We start from the raw sequence: 27654 nt of genomic DNA on the forward strand, positions 1-27654 counted from the left end.
TACTCCCTTAAAAAGTAAGTTTTAGCTTCTGTTACTAATCTAGACCCTTTTTAGTGGTATTATTAATACTGAGTAATTTATGTTGAAAGGAATTTTAGGGATCTATACCACATTCCCCTTGATCAGAGAACCTCAAAAGCACTGTTGTGTTGCCTGGGGCTGTGTCCAAGCTGGACACTACAGGGAAGGTAACTTCAGCTTCCAGCTCTTCAGTCTGAGGTGGCAACTTGCAAAAACTAACATTTTGCATTAATCACTGTGCAGTTTAATACCTACATTTTGCCTTTTGCATTAGGAATATGTGGGTAAAATTTAGATTTTTGAGTTTGCCAATGCTTGGAAACGGTTTTGAACTTCAAAACGGACCTTAAAACCCTCTGACAATCTTCAAAACGGGGATGAAATTGTGATTAAATTACACCTTCTTTATTCCAGGAAAACCTCTGCCACATTCCCGTAATGAGAGATAAGATGCAGAGGGTCAACCTCTCAGCAGTATCCGAATTTGTTTTCGTGGGACTCTCTGATGCTCCAGAAATCCGTTTGCTTCTCTTTGTGCTGTTTCTGCTCATTTATTTGGCCACCATGGCAAGCAACACCGCTCTCCTCGTTGCCATCACCACCGACTCCCACCTGCACAGCCCCATGTACTTTTTCCTCAGCAACTTATCCCTGCTGGATCTCTTATGTCCCACCATCACCATGCCCAAGATGCTGGGGGCCTTGCTGCTGGAGCACAAAGAGATTTCTTTCTCTGGCTGCCTGTTCCAGCACTTTTCCCTCATTGCTGTGGTGGGCACAGAGATTTTCCTCCTGGCTGTGATGGCCTATGACCGCTACATGGCTGTGTGCCACCCCCTGAGGTACCCGAGCATCATGAGTACGAAGCTGTGTGCTCAGCTGGCCCTGGGCACCTGGGCAACAGGGCTTCTGAACTCCCTGCTGCACACCTCTCTGGTTTTCACACTCTCTTTCTGCGGTCCTAACAAAATCCAGCAGTATTACTGTGACATTCCTCCCGTGCTGGCCCTCTCCTGCTCGTCCACCCACAGCAGGGAGCTGGTGATCCTGGTGGTGGCCGGGGTGCTGGGGAGCAGCGCCTGCGTGGTCACCGTGGTCTCTTACCTCTATATCCTCCTGGAGATCCTGGCAAGGAAGTCCCCTGGGATCTGGCACAAGGCTTTCTCCACCTGTGGTTCTCACCTGGCCGTAGTTTGCCTTTTTTATGGGACCACCATCTGCACCTACGTCCGCCCTTCCTTCACCTATTCCCCGCACTGGGATAGGGTCGTGTCCATGCTCTATGGAATGCTCACCCCGCTCCTAAATCCCATCATCTACAGCCTCAGGAACAAAGAGGTAAAATGTGCCCTAAAAAGAGTGATCAGCCAGGTGAGAAGGGCTTTAACAAGACAAGAAAACCTTGCTCAGTCTCCATCATCAGTGGGGTAGAAACTACAGTTTGTGACTGTTCCTCTCTAAATTTTTGACATCTAAAACGTAGATGCTGGAATCCAAATTCATTTTCTGGCCTCCAAACTGCTCCTCTGGGCTGAAAACTCCTTCTTTTGGCTCCCTCTGCAGTTAGAAGGGAGAGCTGTTCACTTTCAGAATTGTACGGCATAGCTTTAGGTCATTTTTACACAAGAAGAAGAGTCCAGCTGGGAATGCTGCTCTCCACTGAGCACTGAGGAAGCTGAGGTGAGAGCAGGCAGGTGCTGGATGCATATTTTAAGGCAGGAATTCTGGGAATTGGCACTCAGGCACACTTAGATACACCGTATGAAAGCAGTTTATATCCCTTTCAAAATTAAACTCCAAATATGTTAAATTATGTTTTATGGATCAGCCCTGAAATTGCTCTCCTCTCTCTCTCTCTCTCTCTCTCTCTCTCTCTCTCTCTCTCTCTCTCTCTCTCTCCTTGCTGGGTGTCTGTTGTTTGCTGGAATCACCAGAGTTCCATCTCTGGAGCAATGTTTGCCACTACATTTTTCCTTTTTCCCATCTTTTTCTCCTTGCTGCATCAAATCCTAATGGAAAGAGAGGTAATGCTGCTTCCTGCAGTTCATCCCTCTCTTCACCACCTCTCTTCTTTGTAGAGAAGTAATAAATAATCCGTAAAAATGCTGAGATTATTCTCACTTGATTGACCCCCAAAGTTTATGAGGAAATAGGTTTTATAAAATCTCCTTTATTTAGCTACAAGTGGCTCTGAATTTTTAAATACTTTCATTCTGTGATGAGACTTTGCATTAATTGTAGCCTTAAGGTATCTGAAATGCAAGAAAATTTGTCAGTGTGAACGAGATTACAACTGTGAGCAGGATATTTATGAAGAGAAAAAACTTCCTTGTTCCAGCTCTTCCAGGGCTCTGAATGGCAGCACAACCAGGGCACAGGACCTGGATTTGTCTTTATGCACAACTTTACTCCTGATTAGAATCCCTGGAACCTGGAATCTGTTCTAGGCTATTGATGGCTCCTTTGGGATGTCCCACGCACTTCCACAAGGTTCTGAGGGACTTCTGCCAACCACAAGTTGTTGTCCAGAGGCAGCTGCTGGTTCAGCTGGTGAAGTATAATGATGTAGGATCAATTATCCTTCAAATTCCTGCCATAACTTCTGCACCAACCAAGTAGAGGACTGCAGAGGTGTTGTCCAAGCCATGAATTCTCCAACCAAGCTGTAGAGAAGTTGGAACAAGCTGAACTGCTTTGGAAGTTTTCATTTTCTTTAAAAAGGAGGAAAGTTTCCTTCTCCCAAGTGCTGTTGCGTTACGACATGAAATAATTTACACATGCACATTAGATACAAAAGAGGGGAAAAAGAGGAAGTTTATTTCTGAGTATGCAATATATAGAATTCTAAAAGAACAGTGGATTGGAGGATGAAATTGCTACTTCTCCAACCACACTGGTCAAACTAACAGTTTATGAATTCTCTCTTCTTAAAAAGAAGAATGCAAAAAATCATTATTTATATGACAGTGCATAAGAACTTCAGTAAAAATATGTAAACGTCAGAAAGCATAAAAAACTTTTAGAAAAACTTTAAAACTTTCAAAAAAACAAGTTGACAGAGTGCCTTTGAAATTGTCCCTGAGGACTTATTAGAAGGATGAGGGAGGTCCACCAGGAGCTTCCTAAGAAGGTTCTAAGATCATTAGAGGCTTCTTCAGGATGCCCAAAAGGGCTTGTTAAGATGAAGGTGGCTGCTCCCTGCAGGACTGGAGAATGCTCCTCTTTCCAGAGGTGATGGAATCTAAATGTAGCTGTGTGGAGACATGCCTAAGGATGGACATCAGCCTGCGTGCAATTCCAAACCCTGGATGCCTTTTAAAAGAGGCATCTGAATTCCAAGGTACAAAACTAGAGCCAGGTTTCCAATGTGTGTACAGATGAGAGATTTAGATGCCTCTCCTGGCTTGTTAAGGTGGAAAGGTTGGATTATCAAGTCTAATTCTGCTACAGTTCCCTCCCTCTCCACCCACCCCAGCCATGTGTTCCCAAAAAGATCCACTGTAAGGAGCTACTTGCTGCCAGTGGACCAAACAAGGCTCACAGCAAAATCTGGGATCGGGTCTTTGGGTAACTTGGCAAGGAATATGTTCCTTCTTTTCTCCTTCTTCCCCGGAGAAGCTGTGGCTGCCTCATCCCTGGAAGTGTTCCAGGCCAGGGTGGATGGGCCTTGGAGCAACCTGGTCAGGTGGGAAGTGTCCATTAGAGGTTTACTCTTTATCATCAGCTCTATCACCCCTTCATTAATCAAAGTACTGATCCCTAAATATTCCTCAAAACCAAGACATCCTCTTTCATTTTCCTCACGCCCAGTAACCTCTGCCACTGGAAGGAGACAGCTGTGATTTTCTTTGGCACCAGTGGAAAAATTTAGCAGGAAAGGATCAAAATACACTCACCCAGTTTCTGCTCCTCTTTTCCCCGAGTGTCTATTTTTGGCTGAGCTCAGAAATCAATACCCCTGGACTGACTCATCAGCACAAAGATCCTCTCACATTCCTAGAAGTGGAGCTGCCCTTTTGGAGCGGGCGTGGAAGCACCAAGTAAATCGAGGAAAAATACTCTGTCGATGAAATTCCCCTGTGAATGATCCTCTGTGCATTTACACTTTGCTTTTGCCACTGAAAATCAGATTTCACCTATTAATTGGCTAATCTCATGTAACTAGTGAGAGACCATTTTCATTCATCTAGTCCTAAACATAAAGGATTCCTGAAATTCTTGATATGCCTTTAAAATAAACAAAAACAAAACCAAAAAACCCCCAATCTTTCTTTTTCCTTAAGCAAAGTCTAACTATATTATTTATGTGTGGGTTTTATTGCTTACAATGAACAGAGCAGATTTTCTCCTCTTTTTTTTTTTTTTTTTTTTTTTTTTTTTGTATGGTGCTGCTAGGTATGAAAATATGCAACATAAAAGAGGATGTGAATGATTTATTTTTCTCCTCTAAAAATACCATCCACTTGTGAAATTCAGGTTGGACTGCAGTTCTGGCTTTACAATTCCCAGGACTTTGTGAATTAAAAAAAAGTTCCATTTGCCATGCCAGTGCTATTTTCTCCTCCATTTCCTCCCTATTTTTTAATTCTTATACAAAAAATGGATTTATAGAATCAAGGCTCCTTGTGAAGAGACTTTGTCCTCTCTGTGGCCACCCTTTAAACACTTGACTTTAAATGGCTTTCAGATGAAGGAGGGAAGGATTAGACTGGATACTGGGGAGAAATTTATCCCTTTGGGGGTGGTAAAAATCTGGTTGTTTATTAATCCCATTTTAGACAACTTTGTGTTATGTCACTCAAGGGTAACCACCTGCAGAATTTCACAATTTATACTGCTCACCCAGGCTTCTTTCTCTGCCCTGCCTAGAATTTGTCCTGGCATCAGCAGAAATGTGCATTAACTTCTGCAAAGTTAGGGTTAAATTTTGTGCTTTTTCTTGTAAGGTTAAAATAATACCCGGAATTCCTTTCTTAGCAGACTGAGTCCAATTCAAATTCAAGTTTCAGGTAAAAAAGAAGTGTGAGGGGAATTGCTTGGAAAATTTAAAGATATTTGGGTTTGAATATTTAAAACCAATGCTCATGGCTTGCTTTCCATCAATTATTTAAGAATTAATCAGCCTGTGGAAAGTAAATCCACAAAATATTTGTGATAAATCCCAGAATCAGATGCAACATTTAATTTTAAACTTGATAAATGAAAAACATTTGTACAGGAAAATACTTCATTTGTTTGCCAGCTCTGCCATATCCTCTATAGAGAAAGAAATATAATTTCTATATATTTTATCATATTTTAATGGCCTGTTCTGCTGTCACCAAACATCTTTCAGGCCTGTTCTCACCCTGCTTTCTTGATGATTTCACCACTTTCATATATTTTTTCCATTTTCTCTTTTTGCCTTTAGATCATAAGCCCTTGTTTTCCCTCCCACAACGTAATTAGGTTTTTATTTCTGCTTCATTATGTTACAAAATGCTTGTTGGTGGTTATGGGAATGTCCAGCCTGAAAAAAAGGTTCCAAGGAGACCTTGGAGCCTTCCAGTGATGAAAAGAGCTCAGGGAGAGCTGGACAGGGACTTTGAACAAGGAGCGACAGGACAAGTGGGAATGACTTCAAACTGGCAGAAGGTGGGTTTAGATGGCATTTTGGGGCAAAAAAATCTTCCCTGTGCGGGTGCTGAGGCACTGGAATGGATTTCCATGGGAAGCTGTGGCTGCCCCATCCCTGGAAGCGTCCAAGGCCAGGCTGGATGGGGCTTGGAGCAACCTGGGATTGTGGAAAGTGTCTCTGCCCATGAGAAGTGATGGTTTTTAAGGTCCAACCCAAAGCAGTCTGTGACTGATAATCAGGGCTTTTATAAACACTGGAAATGCTGCTTTCTCAGAGGAACCAAATGTCGGGGGTATGCCTGTTCCCTATGCAATTTGACTCGTCTGTTGCGACGTTTTACGTCTGGCACAGTTCCAGCGGGGTTATCTCAATGCGTGCCCCTCGCCACAGAGCCCCGGGCACTGCCCGCCCCCACTCCCCCGCCTGAGAAGTTTATAAAGGAACAGCGCCCCCACGGCCATGACACCGCCCGCGCCTCCTGCTGACGTCATCCCCACGCGACACCGACGCCAGATCCCCCCCCTGGCGCTTCACCCCGGCAGCGCTGCGGGATGGCGGAAACCACCCTGCAGGTTCCCGAGTGTCCGTGAGGAGACAACGGTGGTGGAGCCGCCCCGCCGAACCGCGGAGAAGCCGCTGGCAGGCACCACTCCGCCGTCGTGCCGCTGGGACTACAACTCCCGGCGTGCCCCGGGGCAGCGGCGCACGGAGCGCGCTGATTGGCCCGCGGGGGCAGCGCAGTGCGGGCGCCCCCACGTGGCGGCTCGGCGGGGCCGCGACCCCCGGGATAACCCGGGACAAACCGGGACAAACCGGGACAAACCGGGACAAACGGAAACAGCTCGGCTTCCTCTCGCTCCTGTGCCACGGACCTCGCCCGCCCTACCCTGAGGGACCCTGCGCTGAGTCTGGTGGCTGGGAACGGGGCCAGGTGCTGCGATGCTTCCCTTCCCTTCCCTTCCCTTCCCTTCCCTTCCCTTCCCTTCCCTTCCCTTCCCTTCCCTTCCCTTCCCTTCCCTTCCCTTCCCTTCCCTTCCCTTCCCTTCCCTTCCCTTCCCTTCCCTTCCCTTCCCTTCCCTTCCCTTCCCTTCCCTCCAGATGCCTTTCCTCTCTCCCTCTGCCCCTCTTCCTCTACAGCTCTCTACCTGTCTCCTGATACTCTGAGGCCAGCATTTTCCCTCATCTCCCTATTCGTCTTGGTTGTCTCCCTCCCCTCTCTTTCCTTTCCCTTCCCCTCCCAGATCACAGTGAGTAGGAGGAGCTCTGGGACGCCGCAGGGAGATTCCTCCCTTTCCAGGCAGCCTCTGGCAGGCAGGTGAGGTGGAAGTGTCACTTGGAAAGGTGCTGGGAGCTTCTTCAGTGACCAACTTCAAACACTGCCCTGCTTGTTGACTGTAATCTTAGTGCTGGAACACGATGGGAATGTTAACAAAGTTCCTGGAATCTCCATGGAGAGAGCTGTAAAGGACAGCATCCCTGACAGAGCAACTGAATTAAAATTACAGCTGATCAACCTTTCAATTATTCCCTGATTTATGGTATAACACAAGTTTTTGCAGGTGAAATAAAGATGTTTTTTAAATGAATAATGACGTTCTGAATTTGTTTCTTGTAGATGCCAGGCAAAGCACGTTGTCTGAAAATCGAAATTTACCTCATCCCCAAGGAGGAGGATGAATAAAAGTCATGTGATGGTTGGGAGGAGATCCCACCCACTTCCCAATTCCTCATCCTCGAGGTTTCATTGCTTTTGGAGGTGCTGTTGCTTAATCCTCATCCTCCCACCTGACAGGAAAGCAGGAGCTGCCTGAAACAGAGAGATCTGTCTGGTTTTGGTGGAGGGTGATGTGGGGAAAGGGGTAGAACTGTCTTCTCCAATTACTCCTGGAAAAAGCCACTTCTGATGGACCTGGAAGAAGAAGAGAAAGTTTCCAGCTGATGTAAAGTAATGGTGGTGTCACTTTCTCTTCTTGTTCCTCAGCCTCTCTGCACTAGTGCTTCTCACGCTGGATGTGGCTGTAAAAATACAGATTCTTGTAAAAACACAGATTCTCAGTCCCCTTCCTCCTTCTTTTCCAATCTCTGCAATTCCCAGCTGTGTTCCCATCTTTGTCACTGTAGGCCTGTGAAGGAGCTGTGTGAAAGTTTAGGTTGAAACAATGGAATAATTATTATTAATTTAGTAATTATGAATTTATGTTATGCTATGTTATGTTATATTTATAATTATGAATAAATATTTCCTGAAATAAGTTCAGGAAATGCTCCTTTCTCTGGATGCTGGATTGAGCTGCCTTCCTGGCCTCTGGAATCCAGCAAGAAGGGATTGAACCCTTCCCACCTGAGGAATTTTGTGGTGACAACATTTTTCATGAGAGCAAGGCTGGTGATTTGAAGGAGAAGGGTTTCCAGCAGAAAACTCTGGAAGTGGATGTTTTCTCCTGTCCAAGGCTGACAACCTCCCTGTTCCTCTTGAAATGCTTCTATTTATGTAGAGGGAAATAAGGCCTGGTGACTCCAGAGCAGATCAGAGTAAACACGGGCAGGGAATAAAGTGGGAATTGCCTTTTCCAGGCAGAGTCCACTTCTAGTTAAACGTGTCTGAGGCAGGATACAGGCAGGAATTCCAAGTAGCTTTTTTTGTGTGGTCATGCTGAGCCTGCTGGTCTTGATTATACAAAGTTCCCTGGATGAAGTAACAATGCTGCAATTCTGGCTTCTTTTTTCTTCTTAGTCAGAGGCTGTTTTCCGTGGTGACCTCAGAGATATCCTCGTGGTTTTGCATCCTTCTGCTCCCTCCCAGGCTGCTGTTTCAGCTGGTATCAGCCCATTGCTCAACCTGTACCTCCTGACTGGAGAAATGCTTTGTCAGAGAACTCTTCCTTCTGACCCTGAGTGAACATCCTCCTCCCTGCCCCTCGGGGTCTTGGCATCTTGGGGAAATTCTCTGTGGTCACCCTTTGCCCTCGAGTTACTGAGCTCCTCTGTGTGTCTCTAACTCTGGAGCTTTCACACCCATCCACACCCGCCCATCACCCTGCAGTGAAGCCAGCGGCCAAAAGAAACTGGTCAAAAATGCTGTTTTCTGCTAAATTCATGGCCTGCAGAGACACTCTAAGGGGTCAGCAGGGTGGCTGGAGATGGGGAAAATAGACAAATGTGTTGTGTGAGGAATGCAGCTTTTTTGACTGTGGGAGTGCTTCATCTTCTTTCCTCTGAGCCTGCTGTGGGTTGTGTCCCTTCTCAGAGGCTTTTAGAAGGAACTAAGAGCACCAAACAGCAGACAAGGAAGGGCCTGGCCTGTGCTAAGTACGTGTGGAGAAGAAATCTTTTTTGTTTGGTTTTGTTTTGTTTTGTTTTTTTTTTTACTTGTCAGACTGGAAAGTTCCTGATTTGAGTTTCACTCTTGGTCATCGCTGCCTATTTAGACAGGTTTGTGGCCATGCATGACTGAGCAAGCAACTGGGTGGAAGATTCCTCAGGCCAGGCAGAGCATTCCTCTGGCTGCTGGCTGAGGGGAGTCTGAGGGCTTTGTCTCCACAGCTTTTAGTGGCAGCATCTTCCCAGACACTGACCACCACAGCCAAGGTGCTCTGCCTGGGGTTCAGGGCTGTGCCCAGCCCAGCAGAACGTCCGGAACAGCCCTGTGGGATTGCTGAGGGGCTCCTGGGGCTGTCCTTCCCTCTTATCTCCCTGTCCCATGGAGTGGGTGGCCTCTGTGTCCCTGCTTTATGCCTGCTGGAACACTGATAGCTGTGGGCACGGCCCAACATCTGTGGAGCTGCACACGCCGGCTTCAACACGCTCCTGAAGGCCAACCCGATTGAAAGTGTCACAGCCATTTCTCAGCCCAACAGAGATAATTTTCCCTGGTTTCTCTCTCTCTCTGTGCAATTTCCTTTCTTTTTCCCCCCTGGGTTTGTTCAGTGTGCAGGCACAGCACGGTTGGATGGCTTCCCCACCTTGAGGAAGGGGCTGTGTCCAGGACAACACTCCAACTTCAGCACTGCCTCGCTGCTCCACAAGCAGCACAACTTCTGTAGGCACAACTTGAGCCCCCTGAGCTGCTTTTCAGTATTTTTACTTCAGTGCCAAGGGCCTGAACGTGGCTTAGGAGGAAGTTGTACCCAGCAGGAAAGGTGGATGTGGGTGTGGACCCTGTGGAATTGTGGCTGCACCTCTGCATGAACCACAGGAGTGTATTCAGTGTCCCCTCCCAGCACAGCACAGCAGGAATAAGCTTTTCCCAGACAAAACTCTCCTTCTGCTGAGAACATCCCTCTATATCAGCTGAATCCCTTCACTTCTGAATAAGCTATGGAATGAGTTCCTGGAGAGACCTGCTCAGCAGTTTGGGGGTGTCCCCCACCCATCCTGCCCAACAGAGATCAGCCATGGGCCACTGCTTGTTTTTGTGGTGTTTTATCAGGCTGTTGCATGTCCTTTAACTGCCAGCTCCTTGTAAAAGCTTGTTTCTTCTCCTTATGCTTGAAAGCATTTGCTGCTCGTCCCTTTTTTGGGTGGCTGAGTATAAAAGCAGCCTCCTCTGAGGGATTTAGTGTCTGCTCAAACTCAGTGCTGCACTAAATCCAAGGAACAACTTTGTGCATCCTTACAAAATTACCTGATGGCCTCAGGGGGGACAAACCTGTTTGTCTCTTTGATTCCCAAGTAAAACTTCTTTAAAAAAAAAGTACATTTCACCCTTGTGTCTAGAATTAAAACTGCCTGGTCATCCATGAGGGCTTCAACACCCACCAGTGTTTTCCAGGGGAATTCATGCTCAGAAGGAGGTGATTTTTGTGGTGTGTTGAGAAATTTCCCCATATTTGTTGACTTTAGATGTGTGGTCTATTTGCAATTTTTGTACAGTATTTGAAGAAAAAGTTCAATACAACCGAAACAGGGGACAGGGATGATCCCCACCCCCTTGTTTTTAACACTGTGAATCTGGGAGAGGGGAAAATAAAGGTGGATGGCACCATGGGAGGATCATTACAGTAGAGCAAATGTTGTGGATTGTGGCCTGTGGTGGAATGTCAACATCAAACTTATTGTGGCTTTTGCAGCTTGGCAAATCCGTGTTGTGAAAGCTCCTGTACATGCACCTGGGCCATAGGCTGCCTTTGGAATCTGGGATGGAGTTTTCCCCTCACAGATAGAGGAGTCAGTCTGAAAACTAGTTTAAAAAGGGATAAATCATCCAAGTAAATTCCAAACCAGATCCTTCTTCTGGCTGTACTGACAGAATTACTATATTATTAACATTGTTCTTCCTCACTCTCTTGGCTCTAAGTGTATTTTTACAAGGCTTGTAAAAGAAATAAAAATAAATTAAAGAAAGGGTGTTCTGGGCAAATCAGAGAATTGCAATCTCCTACAGCATTTTGTTTAGACTGCTGTAAAAATACTCCAGAGAGAAAAAAATCCTATTCACAACTTAGAAGAAGTTTGTCTGTCTAAAGAGGGTTTTATACTCCTTGTCTATAAAATCGTGTAGTACAAAGCTGCAGATTATTCTGTGTTTGGACTTTTTTCCTGCATAAAAAACAGCTTCATTTTCAGTCTCCAAAGCAAATTTCCCTCCATAACTTCCAACATCCTTTGTCTGTCTCCCTTTGGAGAGTGTTTCCAGGAGCCAGCAGCTCTGTGTACCCCAGGCATTTGCATTCTGTGCTGTAAGTACCCAGTGAAAACTTGTTGCCTAAATCCCAGGTTTCCCATTTGGAAAAATTCAGGCACCTAAAAGAAACAAACTGAAAAGGTTTCACCGAGTGTTTTACCCAAGGAGCGACAAGAAGGAGTTTTCAGTTAAACTCCCAGAGCGAGTGGAGCCCAGATGTTTTCAGTAAACAGCTTTCAAAACTCACAGTTGAGACCAGTGTCAAATTTCCAGACGCATGATCAACCTCGGAGCCAAGTTTAGAGTTGCTTTTGTGTTTGCATAAAGCCTGGAAGCTGAATGACACTGAAGTTTGTGGATGGAGTGGAAGCTCTCCATAACAAATATTTGACTGGATGCAGTTTATCTTATTTACAAGACTTTGAGCTTTGGAAAAAAAAAAAAAAAAAAAAGTTACTGTATTTTTGTGGATTTAACATTTGAGGCATATTCAGCACTTTCTTGCTCACTGGAATTGGAACAGTTGTTGATTTTTAACTGGGATTTGTTATTATTAAGACCATTAAACCAGCACGGCAAAATCAAGTGTTTTAAAGCTAGAGGTAAACAATTTCTACAGGTGAGAAATGAAATTTATGCATTCCTGGGCATTCTGGCTGTCTGCTCACACCAAGGCAGCCCTCTCCCTGAAGTCTAACTGGATGCCTAAGCCACATGCCAAGGCTTTTGCTCAGGGACTGTATCAAGATTTACTTTGGGCAAATACTGCCCAGTATTTGTTTAGGAGTCCTGTTTTCTACCCCTTTGGAAAGGTCATGCACGAGAAGGGCACGGGTGGAGTCAGGTTAAATGATACTAAAGAGGGAGTAGGAGGCACGGAAACTTTTCCTTTGGGTATATCTTGATCTCTGACCTAATAACTTTCTGTATCATGTGCAGACACTCACCAAAGAAGCTCTGATTATTTTTGCATGCTTAAAACTCAGCTTCACTATCCCTAAATGGGTGGATTTTGGGGTCTGTGCCCTGTGTAAAGTAGCGAAGCTGTAAACAACAAGAGAGCTTGCTCCATTGTTCCTGGTGGGATATCATCCAAGGAAAAACAGGGATTGTCTTCAACAATTTGAAGCTTGTGTAGGCAGACAATACATTGTTTTTGCATGTGGGCAGCATGAACATGCCTCTACTTCAGCCCAAGAAAGCAGCTGAGAGGGACATGAATTCAAAATCCACACACCGCCGCTGCCGAGAGGATGGGGCAGGCCCTGGGCAGCTGGGAATGTTGAGGGGTAAAAAGTACTAAAATAAGGAAAGAATTTCTCCCTAAGCAGTAAAGAATTTTTTTTCTAGAGAGCTTTACAGGCATTCTTGGGAAGAAGCCTGCTAAAAGCATCACCTTACTCAGGCTGGGCTTTCCATCAAGTGATTTTCACATTTAGGAGGGAATTTTACCCTGCGAGGGTGGAGAGGCCCTGGCACAGCTTTCCCAGGGAGGCTCTGGCTGCCCCTGGATCCATGGAAGTGTCCAAGGCCAGGCTGGACGGGGCTTGGAGCAACCTGGGATAGTGGAAGGTCATGTGGCCTTTGCAAGGGTGGAACAGGATGATGTTTAAGGTCCCTTCCAGCCCAAATCATTCAGGGATTTCATTATAAATGCATTTTCACCAAGAGCAGCACAAGATAAAAGAAGGCCTAAACAGAGCCATGAGGAAACAATATGAACTGGAGTCAAAATTAAAACAGTAATTTGGGACAGGAAAGATGTGGGAATGGCTGAACTGAATTACTGGTGAATTCTTCACCTTGGTTACCAAGACATGACCCCCATGGCTGTGCAACCCCGTGTTTCCTCTCTTGACCATGTAAATCTGCTGTCATCAAACACAATGTGCATTGTGCAACTCCAGAAAGCAGAATTTGGGACTTCCCTAATCCTACCGACGTGTGATCATGAGTGGCACAGACTGTCCGAGCTGCAGAGGAAATATTCCCGTTACAAACTTTGCAAATATGGATCTTGTTTGATGTTCCTGTTGTGAAGACACTCCACTGTGAATGCAGAAATAAAGAAAAAAAAATTTAAGAAAGAGTCTGCCCAGCAGCTAGTCTTTGTTTTTTTTTTTTTTTTTTTTTTTTTTTTTTTTTTTTTTGTTTGTTTTTTTTTTTGTTTTTTTTTTTACATAAGCATTTATGTGGGAGGAGAACAGGAGATTTGAAATGTACCTGGCAGCCTGCTGAAGCATAGGTATGACCCATGTTAACTTATAGATCTTAATTACTTGTGATGGTTAACCGACAGGAGCAGCAGAAAACCCTGAAACAAAGGGAGGCCGAGGCTCCCTGTTCCCTCCAGGGCATTTGGAGTGTCTGGAAAAATGCTCTGGTACCCTTTACCCACAAACAGGCACTGGTGCAGTCACGCATGGGACATCCCACAGTGCTGGGAAGGGTCAAAGACCGGATAAAAATGTGTAAAAAAACTGGTGAGAGAAAAACAATTATTTAATCTGAGTTTATGGTCTGAGTACATATAGGAAAAAATAATTAATCTGAGTTTGTAGGCGCAGTAGGTAGAGGAAAAATTATTTATTCTGAGTTTACAGGTTGAGTAAATTCTATTTCTGGTGGATTTCAGCAGGAACATTGGCTTGGGAAAAAACAGGGTTAAATGTGGGCTTGGGAAAAGCCAAGACTGGGGATTCAGTGCTATGGGATGATCTCAGTTTAAGCATTTTCTAGTCCCTTGTAATCTGGTTAAAATTTAAGAAAGCAGATACTAAGACTTCAGTGCTTATTGAAAATTAATGACTGAACTGAATGACTGAAGAACCTGATGTTTATTGAGAATAAATGATGGCACACACTGAGTGACTGGGACAGCACTAAAAGCAGCTGAAATAGTCATCCCATTACCAACACGTTCGGCTTTTGACATTTGGCCTTAATTTCTGGCTTTAAATTGGACTTTGGGAACTTTTTCCCTCTCACGGAGAGGGCGCTCAGGCATTGGCACCCACCGCCCGGGGCAGCGGCGGAGCCCCCGTGCGCGGAGGGAGGGAGATGTGGGACACGGGCGGGCTCGGCAGCGTGGCGGAGGGGGAATGGCCGGATTTGGTGATTTTCCGGGGGTTTCCCAGCGCCGGCCATTCCGGGACGGACGGCGCGCGCGCGCGGCGGGAAACGGCGGCGCGCGGCGGGAAACGGCGGCGCGCGGCGGCCCCGCCCCGCGGTGGGCGTGGCCTGGGCGGGTGCTGAGTCACGCCGGGCCAGCAGAGGCGCGCCGGGACGCCGCGCGCCCCCGCGGGGGCGTGGCCTGGCTCGCGGCCGTATAAAAGGCGCGGCGGCGGGCGGGCTGCCCTCACAGCGCGTCGGCGGCGGAGCGAAGCGGGTTCCTGCGTCAACAGTGCTTGGACGGAACCGGCCGCGCTCGGGCCCGCCGCCACCCCTCCCTCACACCGCCGTCTGCACAGTCACCGGAGCACCCCAGCCATGGCAGCGCCCCCGTCTCAGGTGCGCCAGAACTACCACCAGGACTGCGAAGCCGCCGTCAACCGCCAGATCAACCTGGAGCTCTACGCGTCCTACGTGTACCTCAGCATGGTGAGAGCCGCGGGCGCGGCGGCGTGAGGGAAGGGTCCTACGTGAGATAAAGGGGCTGCATGAGGGCCTTGCTCGGCGGGGGGTTCCTGGGCGCCGGGCGGTGCCTGCGGGCCCAGCTCCTCCTCCTCCTTTTTCTCCACCTCCTCCTCCCCCCGCTGCCTCCAGGCCCGTCTGGGCCGTCCCCTGGGTGTAGGTGAGGTCCTTTTATCTCGCCTGCTCCGCGGGGCCGTTGCCCTTGGCGGCTCCGTTATCAGCCGCGCTCAGCGCCTCTGCCCTTGGGGCCGGGCTGGGTAGCGGGAGGTGCCTAACGAGGCTCCTGGCGCCTTTCCCGCAGGCGTGCTTGCCTCCCAGGCTCGGGTTTTCCTCCAGGAATCGGTAGGAATCTGTGGTTTTCTCGGGCCCTGTGTTTACACGTCTCCTATGGCCCGAGGCGCCTGTTATAGCTGTTCCCTGACCTCTGTGCAGCAATCCTGGGGCTTTGGGCGTGCTGGGACATTGAGACTTCCCAGTGGCACTGTGCTGAGTTGTGGCATGTATTTTATAGGTTCTCTTCTGTGTTAGTTTGGTTCTGAGCCCTTTTTTGAGCTTCTTTTGGTGGGTGGCAGTGGTACACAAGCACCGGTGTTTTGCCTCGAGCCTCCAGGCCGCTGGTCTAAGAGCAGAGTTCTGGAGTAGGTCGGTAAATAATTGGCAGTTCATACAGAACTTTGCATTGAATCCTGGTAATGGCTCTAACCAAGGAATAAACAAGCTGTGTCACGGCTTTTGACTGCTGTTACAGGGCGGTTTTCTTTGTTTTCAGAAAAGTAATTTAATTCATATTTTAGTTGCAGTTGAATTCATATTGTAGCTCAATTTATCTCTTGTATTTTAAATGCGACTTTTTTTCCCTCCTGCAAAAAAAGTAGAAAGTGTATTCCTTATTCTAATCCCTGGAAAGCCTAGTGAAGCAAGAGTTTTATTGCAGGAGTACCTAAAGTTCTTGGCTCACCCTTACCTGATGTTGCAAGTCATGACCCTGACTTGCAATGTGATCATTGTAAACAAGCTCAGGCAAACAAAGGGAAGATTTCTCCTTGAAAAAGGCCTTTCAAGGCCGCTGTTTAATGGTGCTCAGAACAGGTGTCTGTGGAGGTTCAGGGTTCTTTTGTGTTTTTAGAGCTGAGCCAAGGACACAAACACCATTTATTTGTGCCCTTGGTAGAGGTACAGGTTAAAATTTAATGCTAACTGGAAAAATCGAATGATACTTCGGGGAGAGTTGTTCCACACTGCCTTTCTGGCCTGGCCTTGGACTGGAGCAGAGGTTTAGAGCCTGTAAACTCTTTATTTTTCAGTCCTACTATTTTGACCGGGATGATGTGGCCCTGAAAAACTTTGCCAAGTACTTCCTGCACCAGTCCCACGAGGAGCGGGAACATGCTGAGAAGCTGATGAAGCTGCAGAACCAGAGGGGTGGGCGCATCTTCTTGCAGGATGTCAAGGTGAGCTCGGGGCTGGCCCCAGCTGGGAGGGGATGAATTTTCCTCTGGGTCCTCCCCAGAAGGAGCAGCAGCTGACACTGGGGAGGCACAGCAGTTTGAGATGTGGAGCAATTTGATTATATGTGCTGATTGACTAATCAAAAAGTGTAAGGAGAGGGTGCTGAGCCCCTTGTTGTTTGCTGTGGGATGAGGGCAGAACCAGAAGGCAACTGGTTCATCGCCATCGTTAAATTTAACACAGAGCAGATGTGCTCTATGCACTGTTTTGAGAAGTGGGACTTCAAGGGTTTGATCAGTTCTGTTCTGAGGGTGCTCTTCAAACTTTTGACTTTGCATAAATGCCTAAACTTGATCTAAACAGGCTTTGAGAGTGATCTAAAGCTCTGCACCCTGCTGGTCTGTGGGTTCTTACAGAAAGCATTGCCTGTGCTTTCCCCTTGCAGAAGCCAGACCGTGATGACTGGGAGAATGGCCTGACTGCCATGGAGTGTGCCCTGCACCTGGAGAAAAACGTGAACCAATCACTGCTAGAGCTGCACAAATTGGCAACTGAGAAGAACGACCCACATGTAAGTGCATGCTGGGGGTCCAGCATGGCTGGCCAAGGATGCAGCTTTGGGGCTGAGCTGTGTGTGCCTGGTGTTGCTAAAGGTGAAAAAAGGTGTGAACCAGGGTTGCAGCCCTTCCAGAGTCCTTTGGTGGAGTTACTGCTGTCCTTCCAGGAGCATTTTTAAAGTGACAGGGACCTGCTTTATTCCTTCTGTGGTGTCTGTGAACAGTCTCTATGGAGACCATTTCTGAGGGGGTTGAGTTCCATCTTTTTAAGGCTTTTTGTCACAAGGTTTTTTTTGCCACAAAATTCCAGAGTTGGTTTAGAATATTAAAAGCCCTGGTGTTTCAGAACAGTATCTGAAAACATGGAGTTCTTTGTAGATGGAAGTTTTTGGCAAGGATGGATTGAGGTTGCTTAATATCAGGAAGAGATTAATATGTGTGAAAGTCCAAGCACTCTTGGGAATGTCCTGCCCAAGTTAGAGGGACTTTCTGAAACAAAACCAGTGGTATAAATCCCCACTGCTGTGAGTTTGCTGTGCAGTGGGGGTGTCTCTGATCTGTTCAGGGGCTTGGCTAATGCTTCCTGCTGTGAGGAAGAGGAGAGGCTTCCTGAGCTGCCTGGCTCTACAGGGTTCTGGAGCATGTGAGCCTACCTAAGCCTGGCTGACTTCGATCTTGTTCTGCAGCAAAACTAGAGGCTGCTTCCTCTCAGCTTGAAAATTCTGCATCTGCTCTTTTCCTTAGAGAGCCTCAGTAGGGTTTCAGGCCTGAATTTGAACCTCTGGTCTCCCTTTCAGTTGTGTGACTTCATTGAGACCCATTACCTGGATGAGCAGGTGAAAGCCATCAAGGAGCTGGGTGACCACGTGACCAACCTGCGGAAGATGGGGGCCCCCAAGTACGGCATGGCAGAGTATCTCTTCGACAAGCACACCCTCGGGGACTGTCACAGCTGAAGCCTTGCCAAGAGCCATGCTGTGGGTTTCAGTGGGACTCCTACTTACTGTTCAGCCATGCATGCAGCTTCAGCTCCCTAGATAAACAGTTCCATACTCTGTACCAAATATCCCCTGTTCTGTTTGTGTTTTATGTACTGCCCTCCGGCCAATAAAGTGACTTGGTTCCAGCTGGCTTTTCCTGTTTAGTTTGGAGGAAGAATAGGCAGCTGTAGTGAATGCAGTGGGAGGTAAATTTGTTGTTTGACATGGGGGATTTGCTGCTGAAGACAGAAGTAGGAAAATCTCTGTGGTTTCTTTAAATTTCTTTCAGGGAACTTAAATGAGGAAACAAAACCAAGCTCCTGGGCTTGAGCCTTGCTTTTTATTTTCCGAGGGTGGGCAGTAAAAATCAGCTGAGTGGTGTCTGCTGCCATCCAGCTTTCTCTTGAGCACTGACAAATTCCTGGTGGGAGATGTGGAACTTCAGGAGGAAGCAATGTGCTGGGCAGATGCTGCAGCTGCCTGTGCTGGCAAGCCCTTACCTTGCTTTTTCCCAGTACTGAAAAACACCAGCCAGGCAGGACTGGAAGAGGCACTGTGGGTCTGCATCACAAGTGATGGGGCTTTCTTCAATCCCTTACTTTTCCCTGGACTATCTTGTTACGAGTGCAAATTCTGCCTGAGAAAGGACTCAAGTTCTCATTCTTGCTTTGAGGAGGAAGGAAGTATCCACATTAACTGTGCTCCTCTTCTGGGGCACACCTGGCTGGTCAGGCTGGTACCTGCAATATTTAACACTCCAAGTCTTGTTCTTTTGCTACAGATTGGGTTTTTTGGTGCTTTTGTTCTTACTGCAACATGAGTTGTGCCTGCTGCTGTAGCTGAGGCCAGGAGCAGTGTGTTCTTGGTGCTGCTTTCAGCCCAGACTGAGCTCCAGCTGTGTGTCCAGCACCTCTGTTTGGGTGAGTGCCAGGATAAGGCAGGTATCCCATGGATCCATGGATTCTCCTTTAGCTGTACTGGTCCATTTGCTCCTCCCCTGGGCTTTCACTGGCCTCCAGGATCACCTCCATCAGCCCCACATAGTCACCCTCAGCTAGGGAGATTCCGGAGTCGTTGGGGGATGGACTCTCTGCTCTCCTGGGCTCTTTGGGAGCTGGGGGGTTGGTGTTTCCATTCCCAGCATCTCTCATGTTCCTGGAAACCTCTGGATGCTGGTCTGGAGCGCTGGCTGCATCTTCCAAACTCAGGCTGAGAGCCTCAGGGCCTAGGTTGCCCTTGTGGGACCTTTTCAGTGCTGGAGAGGTGACAGGAGTGAAGGAGAAGCAGAGGGCGGTGCTGCCTCCAGGGGTTTTGTTACTGGGGGTGTGAAAGGCACTGGAATGCTCCGAATTGGGAGTGGCCAAGGCCGTGCTCTCCAGGTTTAGCCAGGGTGGGTGTGAGGCTTTGGAGCTCTTCAAGCTTTTGAAACTGCCGTGCTTTTCATGCTCAGGGGGCTCTGGCAGGAAGGGGAATTTGGGGCTGTTGGATGCTGTGGACTGTGCTCCAGGGCTTCCCATGGTGGCAGCTTCCCTGGAGCTGCTCTTTCCTTCTTCTACTGTCACAGCTACTGAGTCAGGACCTTTGCTCCGCTCTGTTGGCCAAACAAAGGTTTCCTTTGCAGCAGAGCCCAGGGAGCTCTGGCTCTTGTCCACGTCGCTGGCCCTGGAAGGGGAGGCACTGACAATGACATCCCGAAGGGAAGTGGAGCACGCAGCAATGCTGGAGAGTGCTGGTGGCTTCTTGCGCCCTTGGCGTCGGGAAGGGAAAATCATGGGGATGGAGCTGATGGGCGTCTGTGGAGCGCTGTAGAACCCAGGCCTCTCGTAAAAGGGGGTGGACATGAAAGCATCAAACTCCCTTAGTTTTCCATCTTCACTGTCCCACTGCTCCTGGGAGTCTCCCCTTGGCTGATTGATGCCACAAGGGCTTCCGGCCTTCCCCATATCCTGGTAGGTATAATGGGAGAAGGGTGACGTGGGATCTCCTCGCCGGCGCAGCAGGTTCATCCGGGAAGAGGACCTGGAGAAGTTCGGGGACTGGACACCCAGGAGGCGGCTCAGGTGTCCCAGCAAGGGAGTGGAGTGGTTGGCCTCCTCGTTCTCTTTAATCTGCTCCAGGGGCTGGAACTCCATCTCTTCCTTCTGCATGCTGGGAAAGGCGAAGTGGACTGTTACACAGCCATAGAGGGAGGGGAGGGATCTCCTGGAGAGTGTGGCAGCACTGGGAATGCTGCTTGCCAGTGGCAAGGCTCTCCCTGTATTGTTATTAGCCCCCCAAAGCAGGGGTGCTCATCATACAGGTGAGTGAGGAAAAGAGGTTAGATTTATCCTTTTCCATGCAGAATGTTGGTGCTTGTGGATGAGCCTAAAAGCTCCTCAAGTGTAATGTCTTACATAAGACTTGATCCAGGTGTTGTGACCCTTTGTGCCTGCACTCACCTGATGTCAAAAGTGGAGCCCAGGAAGGATGGGCGCTTGTACTCGGCGGTGGCTGCAGTGTAGGGTGGCTGAGGATCAGGCTCGTTCCAGTACAGGTCCTTCTCCAGAATGGGTAAATCCTGGTGCATCTCATCCACTGCCATGAGAGAGACCTGTGGGGGTCAAGAGGAATGTCACACACAGGGTGAGGAGCATTTTGTGTGCCTGTTATTGAGGGACAAAGGAACACAGAGCTGGAGGAGGCGGTGCATCATGGAAACCAGGCAAGTGGCTGGGGTTGCTGTGGTTTCCTGTCATTTGGGTTGTTTCTCACACAGAGATTTGATTAATTGGAAGGAAAATGGTGCTTAAGGAGATAGGAAAGCAACAGACTCACTAGGACAGAAGGGTGGAAGTTACTGCATAGCAGAAAGCAGAGGAGGCACTTTTAGATGGACAGAGGGTAAGAAAGCAAGGAGGAGCGGGAATGATGTATCATTCAAAGGCAGCTGAGGCCTGTAACAAGCAGCCCTGATCCATCCCATGTGCCAGAGCGTGGATGAAGCTGCAGGCAGCCTTTGTGTACAAAGATATGCCAGAAGCCCCAAATTCCCTGCTGTGGATTGGGACGATCTCTCCCATTGGAGGCAGAAGTGTTGCAGGAGAACTTGGTCACTGTCCTGCCTTGGTATTCCTCTTCAGGTGAGGCTCACCAATTCCTGGTGAGGGAGCAAGATTCTCCCCTTTACCTGCAGGTTCCTGTCAATGAGCCAGTTGGCTTCAAAGTCATCGTCGTCCTCCCCAAAAGGGTTAATGAGCTGCTCAGCCACCTGCATATGGAGAGCACACAGCAAAGGTTACCATTGCCATCCCTACCCTTTTCCCTGCAGGGAGAAGTCAGGTGTGATGTCCTTTGAATTCCAAACCATGTTTTTCTTCCCAAAAGGGGGTAGGTCAGAAGCGGAAGCATCCCAGGGGCTGGGAGATATTGGAATTTGTAGTAACTTGCCCCTGCTCACACAACTCTCCTGCAAGGAGGAGTTCCTTTTTTCCCCTCTAGGAAGGACCAAAGCCTAGGAAAAGTGCAGCTGGTGTCCAGAATGAGACAGTTGGAAAATTAGAAAGTCCTGGCACTTCCTAAGTCCCTCTTGGCTTCCTGTTATTGCCCATAGATCAAAGAACACAGCAGGGTTCCTGGTGAGCTCACACTGGGAAAAACCCTTGGCTGGGTCAGATTCTGGCTTCAGCCATGTTTTCTTGGACTTACCTTTAACCAGCCAGCATAGAAGAAGAATTGCAAAAACGTAAACACAGGCACGAAGAGATCGAGCTCGTGGCCAGGATATGCTTTCTCTGGATCCAGGAATTGCCTCCCAATCAGACAGGCCAGGAAGAAGCTGTAAACAGCCACGGTCACCACCTGGGAAGGATGCCAAGTGGCACACCAGGGCAGCATGAGTTCCCAGCATCTCCCTTCAGTTCCACCCCACAGCTCCAAAGCCAAGCTCTGCAGCCTCTGCGTAGCCTTGGATTCAGTTCTGACAGGCTTTTTTCAGGAGGATGCATTTCCCTGCAGAAAGCTACAGATGTTCCCTTTTCCCTGAGCTTTTACCTACATTGTGTGCTGTCCCTGGAATGATACCTGTGCAGGTGTCACAGGCCAGTGGCAGCAGCAATCACATGATATCCTGGATGTGCTACAGCTGTCTCATGGCTCAGTTCATGCCGGCAAGCTGCTTCCAAGTCCAGGAAGGGAACCCTAGCATTGCTATTTGCTCCTTCCTTCTTTCTCCTCATGCTGAGCTTTTATTAATATTTGCCTGCCTGGATTTCAGGCTTTGCTGAGCTTTGTGCTTTTGCCTGTCACCACAGGACTGGAAACTTCCCCTTTTCAAGTTAAAAGTAACCAAGACTCTCACATGGTCCCTTGATATAAACAAGGGTGTTCAAAACAGGAATACACTTTCCAACATGTTCCCCATTAACTTCTGGCACTGCCAGAGCAGCAACAGCTCCTGTTTCATGGTGAAGGGCATCCCTGTTATCTGAGCAGCTGGATTGTAGGAGACAAAGGAGCAAGGTGGTGCCAAAGTGTCTGCTTGAGCTGATAAACAGCTGAGTACACACCTGGCACAACCTGCCCAGGATGTGATCTGTGCAAGGTGGTGCAGGGAGCGTGTTAGTGTGTTTCCATGGAACTGTGGGGATTTGTTACCCCTGGATAGAGGTTCTTTCTGGAGAGGTGGATGTGTCTGAGTTAGGGAAAGGAGGCTGGGCTGGGTGTGTGCTGAGGTGCCAATGGAAGAGATGATGTGCAGCAGGGGGTGAGAGATTCAAGAGTATCCTCCATTTTTCATGGGTGGGTCAGGTATGAAGCACTTCTACAAAGGCTGAGAGAGCTGGGGTTGTTCAGCCTGGAGATAAGGTTTTGGGGAGGCTGTGGCCTTCCAGTACCTTAAAGGAGCTTATGGAAAGGAAGGAGAGGGACTTATTACACAGGCAGATAGTGACAGCACACAGAACAGTGATTTTAAACTGATAGAGGGCAGGTTTAGATTAGATATGAGGAAGAAATTCTCATTCACACTAAGAAGATGCGAGTTCCTGGCGCAGAGAAGCTGTGGCTGCCACATCCCTGGAAGTACCCAAGGCCAGATTGGACAGGGCTTGGAGCAACCTGGGATAATGGAAGGTGTCCCTGGATGAGCTTTATGGTCCCTTCCAAACCAAACCATTCCAGGTGTGAATGTAAGTGGGGATGTGCATGGGGTGAACCAATGGGGACGGGGATTCCCTTCTCACCTGGGTGTAGACCAGGGGGATGCTGATCCAGTCATACCCGTAGAGTTTCCCACATTGGCTGCGCAAGGTGTTGAGCTCCTGCAGCAGGGAAAAGGGAATGGGATGTTAGGATGACTTCCCATCTTCTTGCAGAACCTCTCCAGCACCACTGTCCTCCATTGCTCCAGCCTTTTCTGCTTATACCTTCTCTGGAAGGGGGGCTCAGTCTTAGCTTTGGAGGAATTTCCTGCTGTCTGGGTGTCTCCCCCTGAGCCCAAGATCCCTTTGTAGCTCACTTCACAGCAGAATTTCTCCTCACAAAATGAGCAGCCGACAGGTGAGGCCAAGAATGCCCTCAGAAGCATCTATTTCTCTCTCCTGTCTATATATAAGTATCCCAGAGGGAGATTTCTCTCTCTCTGTGGAGATGAATCCTGCTCCAGGCAACAGAAACCACGTGACTTTCTCTGCACATGAATACCAAGAAGGATGAGCTGCTCCTTTTTCTGTGCAACTGGGCAGGGATTGTTGCCAGGTCTCACCTGTGGAGCATGGCCTGTTGCCCAAAACTATCTAAGAGTTTTTAATAGCAATGTTTTCTACAGGATCTCAGTTGTTGATTGTTTTTGACCTCTCCTAGACTTCCAAATATATTCTTCCTTGTGGCTTTCCATCTGGATCCTGGAAACATCCACAGGCATTGGCTGTTCTGGAATGTGTCAAGAACCTGCTTCACAGCTGCCTCCCATTCCCCAGGATCTCAAAGACCTGTCTGTTCCCTCTGTCACTCACATTCAGGATGCCTTGGAGCAGCACGCTGTCCCTGATCCTGCCGTCATTCCTTGCCTTCACAGCCAGGTTGGAGAACCACACACATGGGATCCAAAACTTGTTGTGAGGGGAATTTAAGCTCTCAAACTTCTTGTGCTCTTCTGGTGTCATGAGGCCTGGATGGAAAGGAGCAGCTAGGAGGGGGATGGACATAGAGGACAGAAGGAACTGATCTGCTCTGGAATGAAAACATCTGAATCTCAGGTGGATGCCTTGGCTCTCCCTAAAAATCTTAGTGAAGACTCAAAATTTTGGGGAGACATGCAAAAGGACAAGTCTCCTTGTTAAAACATTGAGTCATGGAGGTGGGATAGTGGGATTTCACTTTGGATGTCTGCAGTACACTAGATAAGAGCCATCAGGGAGATAAAGCACTGCTGAGGGTGCAGCTGCATGGTGTCCGTAGATACTTGTTGAGAATGGGATAATTTGTGTCCCTAAAGCGCCGTTTCTTTTTAGGAGACTAACAATATCACATCTCTGTGGATTGCTGAGGGAACCCAGACAACATGGGCAGACTGGGAACTCTGCTGCACCTTGAGGAACATCTCCAAAGAAGATGCAGTGTGCCCAGCAGTTAGGCTTGGAGACTTGGGGCTCAAATTCCCACCTGCCCTGAGGGAACAGCACCACCCCATTTCCAAAGAACCTTTCCCAGGGCCCCCTTCCCGTAGAGGAGCAGCAAGGAGCAGTGCTGACCTGCCCTCACAACATGCTCCATGCTGGGGAAGCGCTTGTAGACGGCGGTGCTGACAGAGCGCAGGATCAGCACGCTGACCAGGTTGCTGTAGCGCATCAGGGTGCGGCGCAGGAGCCTCCCATACTCGTCCTCCCCATCCACGTTGCAGGACACCAGGTTCATGATCCGGTCTGGCCATGGGATGCTCTCGTACTGGGCCCACCAGCGGGACACCACCAGGGTCACATAGAAACCTAGAGGGGAGCTGAGAGAGTCAGGCATCTGAAAAGAGCTGCTTCTTCCCAGTCTGATCTCCTTCTCCTGTTCACACAGGGATGGGTGCAGGAATGTCTGGAGGGGAATTCAGTCCTCCATTCTAAAAGGAGGCTGGATTTCATACTTCCCTTCCAAACTAAACTGTTCTATGAAGCAACTTAAAGATAATCTTATTCCAACCCCCTGCTCTGGACAGGGACATCTTCCACTAGACCAGGCTGCTCAGAGCTCCACCCAGTGTGACCTTAAAAACTTCCAGGCATGAGGCAACCACAAATTCCTGGTGCCACTTGGAGCTTGTCCTCCTGTGCTGGGGGACACTCACAGCTGTGACAATAAAGGCTATATCCCACTTGAAGAGTTTTACTAAGGCAGAGGGAGGGACCTGCTCTGCCAGAAGAGCTCTGCTGAACAAAGAAGAAGAAATGCTGTCCTATTCCCCTCCCTGCTGGATTCCAGACAGCTCCTTACCCAGCACGAAGGACACAGGGATTAGCTCGGCGTAGCTGTTGCAGTACAGTGCCAGCTTCTCGAACATCAGCCTTTGGCTCTCACTCAGGATCAGCCTAAAAGTGACAAACAGAAGCAGTTCTCCCTATCCCTTGTCTCCTTTCTCCCCTCCCCTTCCGTCCTGGGAACAGTCTGGCAAGTGCCTGCCCAGCAGGATCCCTGCCCCAGTCCTGCGTTTCTCCCATGTCCTGCCCCAGGCTAGGCTGTGGGTGTGCAGTTGCTCACCTGTAGACAAGGCTGATAGTGAAGTAGAGCGAGATGAAGATCAGGAACTCTGAGTAGAGCAGTTTGTAGATGCTGCCCTTCCATTGGAGCAGGAGCTGGGAGAAGGTGCCCAGGCGGGCATCAGCCACACGGTTGGTGTAGGTCACTGTCATCACAGCTCCTGTGCAGGCACACAACAAGCAGGGCTTGGAGCTTCAGCAGGAGGAGATACAGGGACACAACAAGCAGGACTTGGAGCTTCAGCAGGAGGAGATACAGGGACATCCCAAGTGTCCCACCAAGCAAGATGGAAAGGAAGGAGAAAACAAAATGAGCTGAGATCAAAAGCCAGGCAAGATGTAGGCAGCAGCACAGAGAACCAGGAGGAAATTGACAGCAGGCAATTAATTTCGTGAATTTGCCATCTTTTCTCTGTCCTTGAGCTGGTTATAGTGACCAAGGATGTATTTTGTGGTGGATCCCTTTGTTTTTAGTGTTTGATTTTTGTCAGCATTCAAGTGGGGCTGGTTGGTGAAGAGGACAAAGCCCATGTGCCAGCCCCTTCCACAAAACACTTGTGGTAAGATTAGTCTCAGGGTCACAAACTGCAAAGTTTATGCTTATCCTAGTAATTTTCTTAATACAGTTTTTGTTCCAAATATGTTTCTGTAAACCTACTTGCTGGGAAACATCTTCCTGAAATAGTGCTGGGAAAAAAAAAGACCCAACCCAAAGGAAAGGAAAAACCCCAGAAAGATTTCTTGGGACTGATCCAGATAAAGGCGTCCCAGCAAGGGTAGCTGTTTGCACTCTGCTGGTCCTAGTCCTGTAGGCAGAGCAGCCTTCCCTGTTGGAGATCTGTGGGATGGAGTTTGGCCAGGCTTACAGTGCCCAAATTCCAGCAGCTCTACCTCCCCTCTCCTTCAACCATATGTTGCACAATAAATCAGAGTGGTTGAAAAATAGGCATTCAGGCTCCTGAAATGCTCTCCAGACATGCAGCATCCCAATTTCACTTCTAGTCTAACTTGCATAAATAATTCTTTATAATAAATTAATAATCAGACTCATAGTTGCATAAACTTTAATTTATTTTTAAAACACCCCAACAAACAAGACACCAGTGTTCAACAAGACACCAGTGTTATCCATGCCAGGCAGATTGGTGAATGATTTCTTGGGTTAGAAATCATTATCCAGTGTGAAAACTATTGGTATTTCTAAATCCTAACATGTCACCAGGCATTTCTATTTAACAGAGGTAATAACATTAATGATTATGGAGCCTTAGGTTCTTCCCTGAATGATGGGGATGAAGAAGCACTTCAAGGGACAGGTCGCACCCTGAAGCAAGGTAAGTTTGGGCCCACATTCCTCATTTGTTTATAACTAAAGCATCCCAGTGGAGGATTTACTCTTAGATGCAGACAACTCAGGTCCTAGTGAGCTGCTGCTGTGAAGAAAACCAGCAAAGTCTGTATTTTCAGCTATTTCAATCAAGCAGCATCTTTGTCCTGGGTTTGGCTTTTTGGTGCAACACTCCTCCTTTGGGTTTCCCTGTCATAACTTAGGTCCCTGAGTCCCCTTTTAAGGGTGATATAGAGGAGCAGAGCTGTCTCTGTCCCCAGCTGCACAAATGCCCATTTCAGTAAATCCTTGTGGCCATTCCATATGGATTTCTGGGTACAGAACTTGGAAGAGTAGGTTTTAACTGCCCCAGAGGTCACACAGGCAGTCCAGAAGAGAAAAGCATGCCCAAAACTCCATACATTTTTGGGGCCCCTTACACAAAGCTGCATCTTTTCTCTGGGCTTTAGGGCTCGAAAGCGCTCAGGGAGATTCTTTGTTGCGTAATTCAAATGCAGATTCCCTTTTTTACCAAAGAAGGAAAACTCCAGCTCTTGGCCATGTAAATAATGGATGTCGCCCACCTCTGTTCCTCTGTGGGATATGGGGCTTTTCCCAGTACTTTTCCCTCCAGCCCTGAATGGTTAAGACACCTCCCTGCCCACCTGCCAGCCTGTGCTGGGCTGCCCTGGGATGTCACTGGGCTGCTGGCATGTTCCATTTGTGGCT

General features: G+C 48.2%; 3 protein-coding genes and 1 long non-coding RNA gene across 4 annotated transcripts; 3 read left to right on the forward strand and 1 right to left on the reverse strand.

Moving 5' to 3' along the window:
* Positions 1 to 471: 471 nt before the first annotated feature.
* LOC110485066 (olfactory receptor 5AR1-like) lies at positions 472 to 1452 on the forward strand. Its single transcript, XM_021556112.3, has one exon. The coding sequence runs from the start codon at positions 472 to 474 to the stop codon at positions 1450 to 1452; it is 981 nt and encodes a 326-aa protein (XP_021411787.2).
* A 4983-nt stretch (positions 1453 to 6435) lies between these two features.
* On the forward strand, positions 6436 to 7223 carry LOC144246394 (uncharacterized). The gene is made up of 2 exons (XR_013340111.1): positions 6436 to 6569; positions 6880 to 7223. It is a non-coding gene; the product is annotated as an uncharacterized LOC144246394 (long non-coding RNA).
* A 7380-nt stretch (positions 7224 to 14603) lies between these two features.
* On the forward strand, positions 14604 to 18026 carry FTH1 (ferritin heavy chain 1). Its single transcript, XM_021555923.2, has 4 exons — positions 14604 to 14861; positions 16199 to 16345; positions 16789 to 16914; positions 17698 to 18026. The coding sequence occupies exons 1-4, from the start codon at positions 14751 to 14753 to the stop codon at positions 17854 to 17856; spliced, it is 543 nt and encodes a 180-aa protein (XP_021411598.1). The 5' UTR covers positions 14604 to 14750; the 3' UTR covers positions 17857 to 18026.
* Positions 18027 to 18848: 822 nt separating this feature from the next.
* On the reverse strand, positions 18849 to 25753 carry LOC110485024 (bestrophin-1). Its single transcript, XM_031504950.2, has 9 exons — positions 25600 to 25753; positions 25336 to 25430; positions 24609 to 24842; positions 23871 to 24025; positions 23100 to 23177; positions 21565 to 21717; positions 21047 to 21127; positions 20319 to 20470; positions 18849 to 20028 (listed from the first exon to the last, which is right to left on the reverse strand). Exons 1-9 carry the CDS (start codon positions 25749 to 25751, stop codon positions 18849 to 18851), a joined length of 2280 nt encoding a protein of 759 aa, XP_031360810.2. The 5' UTR covers positions 25752 to 25753.
* Between the last annotated feature and the right edge of the window lie 1901 nt (positions 25754 to 27654).

The sequence above is a fragment of the Lonchura striata genome, chromosome 6 (assembly GCF_046129695.1).
Source record: "Lonchura striata isolate bLonStr1 chromosome 6, bLonStr1.mat, whole genome shotgun sequence".
Taxonomy (NCBI): domain Eukaryota; kingdom Metazoa; phylum Chordata; class Aves; order Passeriformes; family Estrildidae; genus Lonchura; species Lonchura striata.